General features: G+C 42.6%; 1 protein-coding gene across 1 annotated transcript in view; it reads right to left on the bottom strand.

Moving 5' to 3' along the window:
• The window catches only part of DCBLD1 (discoidin, CUB and LCCL domain containing 1), an 84720-nt gene that overhangs the window by 25051 nt on the left and 47648 nt on the right, over positions 1-12021 (bottom strand). The window contains exons 3-6 of the mRNA XM_048844706.2: positions 7467-7604; positions 5578-5629; positions 4658-4730; positions 2324-2457 (exon numbers count right to left, since the gene is read on the bottom strand). Of these exons, the coding sequence (XP_048700663.2) occupies positions 2324-2457; positions 4658-4730; positions 5578-5629; positions 7467-7604 (397 nt within the window). The remainder of the gene's footprint in view (positions 1-2323; positions 2458-4657; positions 4731-5577; positions 5630-7466; positions 7605-12021) is intronic.

Below are 12021 nucleotides of genomic sequence, written 5' to 3'. Positions count from 1 at the left end.
AACCAAACATGAAAAGCCTCTGGGTGTGGAATTGGAGGGTACCTGGTAGTCACCAGAGGCAGTGGGTTGGCAGGGGGTGATAGGAACCCTGTTTCCTGTGGGGCCTGTTGCTGTAGCAGTCTTCGTTGCTGGAACCTGGCTCCTGACCCATCTTGCTCCTCCACAATGCAGCAGCAGTAACTGCCAACTGGTAATTACCCTTCTCTGCATAGGCAAGCTGTGCCATCCAGCAGGGACTTCGAGAATGGAGCCAGGGCTGGCGAATTCCAGCACTTGCAAAATTCGGGTTAAAAATCAGTAAAACCCAACCACACTTGCTCTTTTCAAAATCTGGGAATTTTGGGAGGGAAATTCTGTAAAAACTGAAGACAAAGGACCTTACTCATAGGCCAGCTCGGGTGACAAAGTAAAAGCTGATACATTTGCACTTAAGATGTCAGAAATGCCTGATAAATCTGAGCTGTGGCCACTGTATCTTCATTATACAATACATGTGTCTAGATCATGGAAACTGCAAATCACAGATAACATAGCATAAAAAATGAAGCCAGAGGCGCCAAGGTCAGTTCTGGGGAGCTGGTAAGTGAGCAATTCATAACTTAACCATCAAATTATAATACAGCCACATTTATGGGCTCAATGCACACAAGCAGAAGTAGCTTTTGATGAGGTCAACTTCAGCTAGAGTCACTAAATGAAATAGATCTTTAATACTGAAATCCACTGTAAATGAGATTTTAAAAAAGTATAGAAAGCCTTTAAATAAAGGGGTATTTGAAGCTCATAAAATACTATTGTTTAGGTGCCAAAGAGTTATCCTTTCCAGCGCTGACAGTTCTGAGGAGTTTTAGTTACAGCGTGTGTGTTGCGAGAACAGAATAGCTATTCAGTGTTTGAAATACATATTACGAAACCCTTTTAAAAAACTTAAAATACAGAAACAGTGTTTTTTCCTACTAATTTTGTCTTTTATCTTTCTGGCAAACACTCACTTCACTCATGTTTTGAAATAAGATCAAATTATTCCCCTCTCACCTCCCCATTTAGTTGTACACGGACGTGCCACACTGGTCAGACCAGTGGTCAATCTAATCCTGTATCTTGATCCCAACAGCAGCAAGTACCAGACACTTAAGGGATGGGTTGCATACCTCACAATGGACAGTTACGAAATAACATGCTCATGAGGGAAGTTTCTTCTAATCTTCAGTCCCCAGCCAGTTAGTGGTTGATTTATGCCCGGAAGCATAGGAGTTTATAACCCTGATACATTTTGGATGAAATCCTAGTCCACAGGAGTTTTCCCATTAACTTCAACAGACTACAGATTTCACATTTGTTTCACTGGATGATCGATCACATGATGTCAGGAGGGCTTGGAAAAAAACTAGGGGGAGTGGGAAACTATAGGTGAAAGAAGAAATAGTCTCCCAGGCACTCAGCTTGCTAGAATACTTGGGAGAGAGGGCTTCCCTCCCCACCAATAAATACCTCACCCATGTTCCTGATATTTAAAATTTTAAAATATTAATAATCTTCCTGAGTGACACAGACAATTGCTGGAAGTGCTCACTGCACAGCTAGATATTTTAAGAGATTTTATTTTTGCCTCAACTGTAATACATTTAGGGGCAGCAGATAAATGGTAGCTCTAGTAATCTAAAATAGTGCTACAAAAAGCTTGTGAATGTATTTAAAGTTTTCATTTAACTCCCCTACTTCTCAGCACTGCTATTCATTCCTTCAGTCATATTATTTTAATTTTTTTGAGGTTTTTCATTAGTTCATCATTGCTTTTTTAACATATTGACTACTTAAATGTATGATTTTGTCTGCAGAACACCAAAAACTTTGTGTATTTGCGAACCAGGTGATTTGATAAATATGTGAAGAGAGAGAAAGAGTGGCATAATTTAAAATTTCTAGTCATTAATGCACCGAAGACCTGAGATACTATGTCTCTGTATCCCAAAACTAATGCCATTTTACTTAAAGTATCAGCAAATCAAATGACATTGTGTATTACATTTATCTTCCAAAGGTCAACTATTAAGTGATAAGAAAAGCTTATGCTCAAATAAATTGGTTAGTCTCAAAGGTGCCACTAGTACTCCTTTTCTTTTTGCGAATACAGACTAACACAACTGCTACTCTGAAACCTGTTATTAAGTGATAAACACTTAAACACTTCCAGTTTTTTCCCTTCTGAAAGAAGAAGAGCTGACAGTGTCCCACATGCTCCCTCTCTGATGTGGTGGGTTAATTATGCCTCCAGGGTTACTTTCAAATACAGAATAAAAAGACAAACTACTGTGACACTTACTCCTGTGAAAGGATGCCATTGGCCAGGATGCCTTTGTATCGACTTACTCCTTTCTGCTGAATCACATTGATCTGGCCACCCAGCTCATCTGCAACAACACCTGAGTGTATGGCTGATTTGCACAATAAGGAGGTCTGGAATGCAGAAACCAGAACTCAAACAAAAGGTTAAGTTTGGCAAGTTTACTTCTCTCATAAGAAGTCACAGATCTTCAAAATCATAAAATCCTCTGAAGATTGAAGGTGAATATAAAGAAGGAAAGTACAGTATTTTTTTTCTGTTTAAAAAACTCTTCCCAAAAATCAAATGCTTATTCAAAAAAAAGTAAATTAAAAAAAATACTGATTTGCTTGTAGGGAAAGTGCTCCAGAATCACCATCTAACACAACCCTCCCACATGCCCCTCCCCAGCAAAAGTCATTTAAAAAGATATGGTCACTGCTATTTGCTGGGTAAAATTAATGTAAAATTACTTCATGGATTCACTTATTCTGCGGAAGCCAGATACATCTATTACTTTGTGCAGGGTGAAGAACTAAGGTCTTGTCTACATTTTTGACAAAAGTTTCCCATCGCTGATAACATAGTTCAGTTTCACCATTTTTAGCAACACTAGAAGCTCTAACGTAGACTGGCTGCCACTAGCATTTTAAGGACCATGTCAACTATGTGCACTTTAAGCAGAGTTAGATGGCACAGTACTTAAAATGCCAGCAGCTGGCCTACACTACAGCTTCCAATGTTGCTACCACCATTAAAACTGAGCAACTGTTAGCAGTGATGGGAAAATTCTGCAAACTTTTCTGAGTGTAAGCAAGGCCTGAGTGAGGCCATGCTGTTTGTTGCTTTTCATTTCTAATCATCAGGTGTGGTACGCAGAGTGCCCTTTGATACAAGTTGTGGGTAGAATTTCCTTGTTATTTCAGCCAATTTCCCTGTAATTCTCCAAGACAGAGGGGCTGAACAATCAGTGAGTAGTTTGAGGACATGCACTGGCATTTAAAACTCAACTATTGCTCCACTTGTGATGAAGAAAAGTGGAACTTTATGTAAATATGTACTGCAGTATGATCACTTTAAAGCGGGATAAACTTAGAGATACTAGAAAGGTGTCATAAAAATCTAAGGATTATATTCTAGAACCATGGGGCAGTCGGTGGTCAAAGCAGGGTGTGGTATAACACAGGCACAAGTGAACCATTCAGACCACTTTCTTCTTTAAACAAAGCACTATTAATATAAGGCCTGATCACAATCCATTGAAGTCGCTAAGGTGCCACAAAGTCAATAATTTAAGAAACTGGTAATTATAAATGGGACAGGTTTAGGAATCATAGAATCTAGAATATCAGGGTTGGAAGGGACCTCAGGAGGTCATCTAGTCCAACCCCCTGCTCTAAGCAGGGCCAATCCCTAACTAAATCATGAGAAAAATCCCAGGAAATCACTCTGAAATGAAGTAGACATTGGTGTCAAAATCCAGTTCTAACTGAACTGATTTTTTCCCTAGGAGGACAGACTTAAAAAAATGGAAAGATCTGTGATAAGCAGGTATAGCACTGTTCAGGGAGTAACTGAGATCTGGAATTTGGGGTGCACTGGATTCTCAAAAGAGAGAGATGGAATCCTGAGACTGTAGGAATAGTTTAACATGTCATCCAGTACCACTTAGCGGACAAAGAAGGGGAGAGGGAGAACAAAAACCACAGTAGCTAGAAGCCAGAAGTATCTTTTCAGTGCATGGTTTTCTGAGTGACATTACATGTTTCTTGCTCATAAATGGGCGGTTGGCTTGTTTGGTAATATGTAAGTAGTAAAGGTGCCAGTAAATGGGATTACTAATAGAGATAAAAATGAATGACATTTTTGCTTATTGTGCTAAATAACCATGAATTTTCTAGGGTTGACAATTTTGTAATGTTTAAAAACTGGACACTCAAGCAGGAGTGCCTCTTCCCCCTAAGCCCCGCCCTTGTCCCACCTCTTCCCCCGAGGCCCAGCCCATCGTTTGCTCCTCTTCCCACCTTCCCCCATCACTCACTGCTTTTCCCCCTCTCCTTCCCCCCTCCCCGCGTCAGGAGCTGCAGTTGCCGAATGCAGGTTAGGAGGCGGCTCCAGACGAGTAGGGTCTGGCATGGGTAATTACCTGACGCCTTCCTGCCTCCCCCACCTGCAGTAACCGGACTTTGGGTATCTGGTCAGTAGATCTGATCGGACACCGTCAAGTCCTCTTTTTAACCAGACTTTCCGGTCGAAAACCAGAGATCTGGCAACCCTAGCAATTGCCTTTGTATTCCATCTTTCTAAAGCCCATTCTTTACCCTTCATACTTACATCTCTGTATCCTTCCACTATATTCCCAGAAATATCACCTGCTATGTCTCTGCAACCAGCAGGACAGTATCTGCTGCAGTAAAAGAATAGAATCGTGTTTAAAACATGGATTGTAATGCCTGCCACACACACACAAAATGCCAACAAACCAAGAAATATTTTTAGAAATGTGTTCTAGCTGAGCATAAATTAGCATGTTTTTAAAAGGCAAATTTGTTCTCAGATTCAAGTTCATTAGCTTACTGCATATAGTAGGACACACAAAGAGCCAAAATAGTAATCATTTAAGTGCATTTTTTTCTCTTTAGTTTTGCTTGTTCTGGAAATATTACGACACAAGGTAACAAACTTTCCAAGCAACTCCAAAAAAAAAAAAAAAGCTCAATATTGTTCATGAGCACAGTAAAAATTGGCTTGTGTTCCATTATGATTTCAAAATCTATTGCCAGGTTCACCGACTCAAGAAACTAACCTAGAAACAATTTTAACATATCTTGGGTATGATCCTGGAAGATTCTGAGTGCCCTCAACTCCCAGTGGCATCAGTGGAAGTTCAGGGCTCTCAGCACCTCCAAAGGTTAAGCTCTGTATTTTTAGTTTACCCTGGCACTGCCCACTTATGCCACAAATCAAGATAGTTTGAGCATTGTAGCAGCATCCCCTTGTTTGTTCTGGAAAGTGAAGTCCTGGGGAGATGACTCTTCTGTTACTCACAAATAAGCCACACATAATTACAGCATTATACTGAAAAGGAACGAACGTCTCAAGAAAACACATTCCTGTGGTAAATGCTAGGCTTTTCAAGGCTTTTCAGCATGTTACAAGCAGTAAACAAGATACTTTATCCAGACACAACAATGAACAGGTCAAACAAGACACAGCGAGACAACTGCAGAGCATAGCGTTGCACTCATATTTACCTGTATTCGTTCTTCACGTGATGGTTTGCTCTCTCCAAACATGTGATTAAATCTGTTAAAAATATTACAACTAGTTATTCCTGACTGCAGAGTACAAAAGTGTAGAGAAAACTTGGCTAAACATGAAATTATATTTTAAAAAGTCTCCAGACATTATTTATGCATTTACATCTTGATAGTTGACATTTTTATTAGCTGGAATGAAAGAGCTATGATATCCTCACACCTTCCCTTCCCCTCTTACCCCTGATTCCATACATAAATCAGATTGTCTGCTACCATTAAAAGTAAACTGCACAGTGAGACTATCACATCATCAGGTGTTCGTGTTAAATGTTAGTCTTCAACAACCTGATACATCATCACCATGTGGTAAATATCTGAGCCTGAGCCCTCTTTTAATAGGACTTTAATGAGAACATGCTCATTTTCTGCTCAGATGAGCCCTATCCCGCAAACAGTCTATGTAGGACTTCAATGGCTGCTCTGGGTGCATGCATTACTACTCTATAACTGTCCCTTGTGTTACTCCTGAGGACATTCTGCGCCAAAAAATTAAAAATTCCATGCCAAAAAAATAAAAATTCTGCACACAATATTTTAAAATTCTGCAAATTTTATTTGTCAAATAAATGTGGAGACTCCAGCATGGCATTGGAGAGCACAGGCCACTGGCTACATGGAGGTGGGAGATCACTGTGCAGCTCCCCCCACACCCCAGGTCACGGACTCATCGGTGAGGCTGCACTCAACCCTGACACAGCGCAAGGACTGGGCCTGCCCAGAAACACCCCAGGGCCCTGCCCCTCTGTACCAGGCATGGGTGCGCAGGCTCAGCAAAGCAGGATCCAAGTGTGGAGCGGCTTAGTGTGGGGGGATCCAGATGTGGGTTGAGAGGGTTCTGTGCCAGGCAATCTAGGTGCGGGCAGCTCAGTGGTGATCTGGGTGCGGGGGGATCTGGATGCACAGGGGCTTGTTGGGGAAGGAGGGTGGGGTTTGAGTGCAACAGTAATGGGACTCTGCAGGGGGTCCAGGTGAAGGTGGCTGGGGCTCAGCAGGAAGGGGTCTGGGTGTGGGGAGCTCAGGGGGTGGTAGTGTCCAGATGCTTGGGGAGTGGGGCTCAGTGGGGTAGGGATCCAGGTGCAGCTGGTTGGGGCTCAATAGGGTGGGGATTCGGGTGCGGGTGGCTCATTGGGGTGGTCCAGGTTTAGGGGGAGTGGGGCTCATCAGGGAGGGTCTGGGTGTGAGGGGTCTGCATGCATGGGGGTTGGGTGGATGGGGGGGAGCAGCTCTCTGTACAGCGATCCGTCCCCCTGCAGCTGAGGAGTGATAGGTGCAAGAAGTGGGGTGGGGGGAGTTTGCAGAGCTTCCTATAGCTGGGGGAGAAATCTGGGGATGGGTCTGATCTGGGCCCAGATGCCAGGCAGGGGAAGAGGAAGTCCTGTCCTGTCCAGCCCAGCCAGGACTAGCAGCTGAGCCCAGCACAGAATAGGAGCCACCAGCTGGGTCTTCCCCCGTCCTGCACCCTGCCCTACAGTGATTTACCTCTCTGTCAGCTGCTGGGTACCCAAAACTACTGGGGAGGATCGCACAACCACTTTTGTGGCTTCCCTTTGCTTCCCCATCAGAAAGTCAAAGCAGAAAAGCAAAGAAATTTGCAGGGGACATAAATTTTGCCCATGTGCAGTGGCACAGAATTCCCCCAGGAGTACTTGTGTACACTGTATTAAAAAATATAAATAAATTATGGTTAAAGTAGGTAAGTTCCCTGGTAATACTGGGCACCCAGAGATTGGGCTTTATGAATATTAGCAGCATGTTCATCTGTACCCTCAAATTTTCTCTCTTTAATTCATAAGGACATTTGCTTTTTGGACTCATTACTATACCTGGATGATCACTACTGGCATAGGATAATAGAAAGCCCCGTCCCGATACATGGGACCCACTCTCAAAGCGAATAGTTGCTTCATTAGTATCCAAGATGATTTCTTTAGGAACGGGCATCATATTGCCACAGTATGGTCCTAAACACAGAAAAGAAAAAAAAAAAAGATTTCAAAAGCTTTAGACGACATAAATAAAACAGGGAATAGGCAGTCTTATCATAACTAAGGAATTTCACCATAAACTCCTTCTCTTGAAGTATGATTACAAATGTTTACTTCAGATGTTTGGGTTGAGACCGTTGTGGGTCTGAAACCTGAAGTTACTGTAACACAAAATAGCAAGAATCCAATCCTGTAAGTACAGTGAAAACTCTGGCATTTACATTTCTTATTATTTTAGCCTCAAGTGGATAATTGATGCTCTTTGGCCTTTGAAGTATAATATTTTTAAACAGCAGTAACCCCATTAAGGAAAGAGTGGAATATTTAAAGGCAATCCAAGGCATCTATGCAGAGTCTGCAAGATAACCTATCTAGATACACACAGGTCAGGAAACTTTAGCTATGACTGCAATTTAAAAACAAAAAGCATGCATGTTCTTAAAAGAAAACATGTAGCATGAGTAGTACAGTGAAACATGCCAGCACCACTTATGGTATCACATATTCAGAAACAATTTATTTTTATACCAATCACTGAATCTTTTTCTCTCTCAGTCTTAAAAACATGCTGAAACAAGAAAGCTTTGAAGGGATTTTTAAGTAGACAATGCCAGTTTATTTTACAATCTTTAAATAAAAAGGTTTCAGAGTAGCAGCCGTGCTAGTCTGTATTCACAAAAAGAAAAGGAGGACTTGTGGCACCTTAGAGACGAACCAATTTATTTGAGCATAAGCTTTCATGAGCTACAGATGCCAATGAAGTGAGCTGTAGCTCACGAAAGCTTATGCTCAAATAAATTGGTTCGTCTCTAAGGTGCCACAAGTCCTCCTGTTCTTTTTGTAAATAAAAAGGGGTAGCTTTCACGTTCCCATTGAAATAGATAGGAGTTTTACTGCTGCCAGCTACAATGTCCCAGGATACTGGCTGGCACAGTATTTCCCTGTGACAGACAGGTCAACCTGGAATTATTGGCAGCTCTTCTATTTTCTTCAGAACCCTCCTCCTTTCCCATAGAGAAAATATCTTTGACTGGGAAACTGCCCCCTGCTCTTTCCTACTGAAAGTAAATAGGAAGAGTACCAAGAAGTAACTCAGTCTCCAGCCTCCCCTCAACCACAGATGGCCCCATAAACTAGGAGATAGTTTATACCCATTAGTCTTCATTTATGAGGATGTGTAATACTTACTCTCCAGTAGGATGATGTATGTAAGTTTGCAAAGAGACTTCTATTAAGAAAAAAACATTTGCCCCATAGAGACTACATACATTTAAAGTCAGCATCTCTCTGCAGGGGGAAATTAGGTTGTGTGTGTCCCTGTTGAAGCCTTAAGGAATCTCTCAACCATGACTATAACCCATCTTCCGCTGCCTACCAAGACCATGCCCGTGAAAACAGCATAGTGGTCATTAGCATGTGGTAGAGGAGTTTCCTTTAAAGAGCACCAAACCCTACCCATTAACCATCCAGAAGGGAGTCGTTGCTGAATGAAGCAAGGAAATTAAGATTGGTCACTTTTGGTTATGTAACCGAGAGAGAACTGCATCAAAGTTCAGGGAAAGAGAAGCTGGTAGAAGAAAAGAGTCTAGTATATAAACCAGGACTTTGGAGCCTACACAGCTGATTTGGGATCAGGCGCAATGCTAATCTCAGCCTTTTGTTTTGTTAATAAACTCAATTTCTAGTGCTGTTCCTTTGTGACAAAGGCCTTGAGAACATAAAACAATCATTAGGGATGAAAGTTTGTTACAGATTTTTCCTAAAGATCAGGGTTATTCAACCCTATGTGCCTGCAATGGTGGAGACCATGACCTTTGGGATCCATGAAATCACAGCCACAGAACAAATTCAGTGGGCTACACTTTGCCTGCAGTCCCCCAAAGATCCCGTCTATTTATATATAGATATAAAAGGAATTGATTATTTACAGCATCCCAAATATGACTCTCAATGACACTCCACAACATTCTCAAGCCAGCCTTGTGCACGGTGGCATGATCAGAAGTCAGTTATATACAGGACAGGGAGGAAAAAAATTGTGTAAGCCCCCTAAGAAAGACTAAGGCTGGCCCTAGGCTTATAACATATAAGGCAAAATCAGGTATGCACAGCAGTAAAAGAAAAGGAAGCAGCAGCTAGGATTAGAACTGGGCAGAAAATTTCCAGAGTTTGGTGGAAAATGCCAATTTGTAAAACCCAACGTGTTTCATGGAAACATGGTGGGTTTAACAAACTTTTGCGTCCGAAACCTGCCTGGTGGGTTGCTGGGGAGCATGGGCTTCCAGGGCCAGTGGCTTCAAGGCAGCCTCGAATTGGACCTAAACCACATGTTCAAGTGTCAGAATTCTCGTCAAACCAGAAATTCCAAGTTTTAGCCAGCTCTAGTTAGAACACTTCCTTTGTGAATGCATGTGCTAAAAATGGCCTATGACTTAGTGAACCAGAGGTAAGCAGCACCTGGCTGAAGCCCGCATCCCAAACCCCTCCCGCACCCCAATCCTGAACCCCCTCCTGCACCCCAAACCCCTGTCCTGAGCCCCCCCCCCACAAGCAAACTTCCTCCCAGAGCACACACCCTCTGTACCCCAGCCCTGATCCCCTGGCCCCAGCCCTGGTTCCTCTCCCGCACCCCCTCCCAGAGCCCACACCCCAATCCCCTGCCCTAGCCCCCTCCCAGAGCCTGCACCCCAACACACTGCCTGAGCCCTGATCCCCCTCCATCACAAAACCCTCCCAGAGCTCACACCCCACACCCCCTCTTGCACCCCAATCCCCTGCCTCAGCCCCCTCCCAGAGTCCACACCCTGCACCCCAACCTCCTGGCCCAGCCCTGAGCTCCCTCTTGCATTCAAACTCCTTCCCAGAGCTCACATGCTGATCCCCTCCTACATGCCAACCCCCTGTGCCAAGCTCAACCTGGAGCCCCTCCCACACTCCAAACCCCTCAGCCCCAGCCCAGAGCCCTCACCCCAACCCCTTTCCCAGCCTGCTGAAAGTGAGTGAGGGTGGAGAAGAGCAAGCGACGGAGGGAGGGGGGATGGAGTGAGCAGGGCAGGGCCTCAGAGAAGGAGCAGGGCAAGGGTGTTTGGGTTTGTGAGATTACTGTCATTTCTACATTTTCTTTTAGGTAGATCCTGGGTTTCATTTAAATTCAAAAAGTGGTCCTGTGCTTAAAAAGGTTGGAGACTACTGATTTAGGGGATTCCTGTCTCTTCTACAACTTTATGATTGCAGTTGTTGCTGCAACTAACAGATGGGTAATCAGTTCTTTGTGGCTCTTATATAGTGCAGAATTTTTGGGAAAATAAAAAACACAAACAAACCCAACCCCAACGAGTTATCTGACAGCTGGCAACCAGTCAACTCTTTAACAGAATCCTCAAACTCTTTCCGAATATCCTAATTTTGGGGACCATATATATATATAACAAATTCTGCCCATTTCATTACAGTTTCTCCAGCATTGCCCATTCTTGTCCTATTGATGCATTTAGCATTAAAGGGAATTAAGTACCACTGGTAGAGGATTTTAACTTTTTTTTTTTAAATGGAGCATGCATATTGCAGTATGTGGGCTGCTGCTTCAGATACTTTCCGAATCCTTGTCCTTAATGTCCATGTTCAAATCCGCATCCCATCTTTTCATTAATGTGCTTTTTTCCTCTTAGTAACAGTTTAAAATAATTTTATATAAGGTAGAAAATGGACCTGTGTGTTTCATAAGTGTGATGAGTAGTTTTTCAAAATATGTCAATTTTACACTTAGGTTTGTCTTTCTAAGGGAGAAACTTGAAAAAATGTCTCTGGTTCAGTTATTGGTAATGCAGAACTTTAAAACCTTTTGCATGCTGTTGCATCTCTTCAGAATGATCTGAACGTACAGACCCAATCTCATAGTAACAACATGCTCCCATGTCCACAAGCTTCCCAGAGATTCATTAGGGTTGAATTTTGGTGTTAACAACTATGGGCATTAGAGGTGATGGGAAAGGGCTTAATTTTTCATGTTATCCCATGCCTCTATTGTTGCTCTCAATAAAGTGGGTATATACACATTTTTTGGCCTTTAGGTTCTTTTTTTATATAGGCAATTATGAGGAGTTTGACTGTATGACAATATAACTGTTCTATTTCTATCCAATATTTATTATGATTGGGAATTATCCAGTACAGCATATTACTGATTTGGCTTCCCTGATTATGTTGTTTAGTGCTTGATATCACCAGACCCTTTTGCCAAGGTCTTCGTAGGGTGGCCTGTTTGACTTGGTTTCTTGTGTGTCCAAATGAATTGATGATTGCCAATCCACAGTCTTCAGAAGTTTCCCCACGATGATAATCAGTAGTGTTGGGAAGAGAAAACTGATTCAAGGTAAGATATTAATTTTGACTG

This window comes from Caretta caretta, chromosome 3 (genome assembly GCF_965140235.1).
Source record: "Caretta caretta isolate rCarCar2 chromosome 3, rCarCar1.hap1, whole genome shotgun sequence".
NCBI lineage: Eukaryota > Metazoa > Chordata > Testudines > Cheloniidae > Caretta > Caretta caretta.
This window is presented reverse-complemented; position numbering and strand designations above follow the sequence as displayed.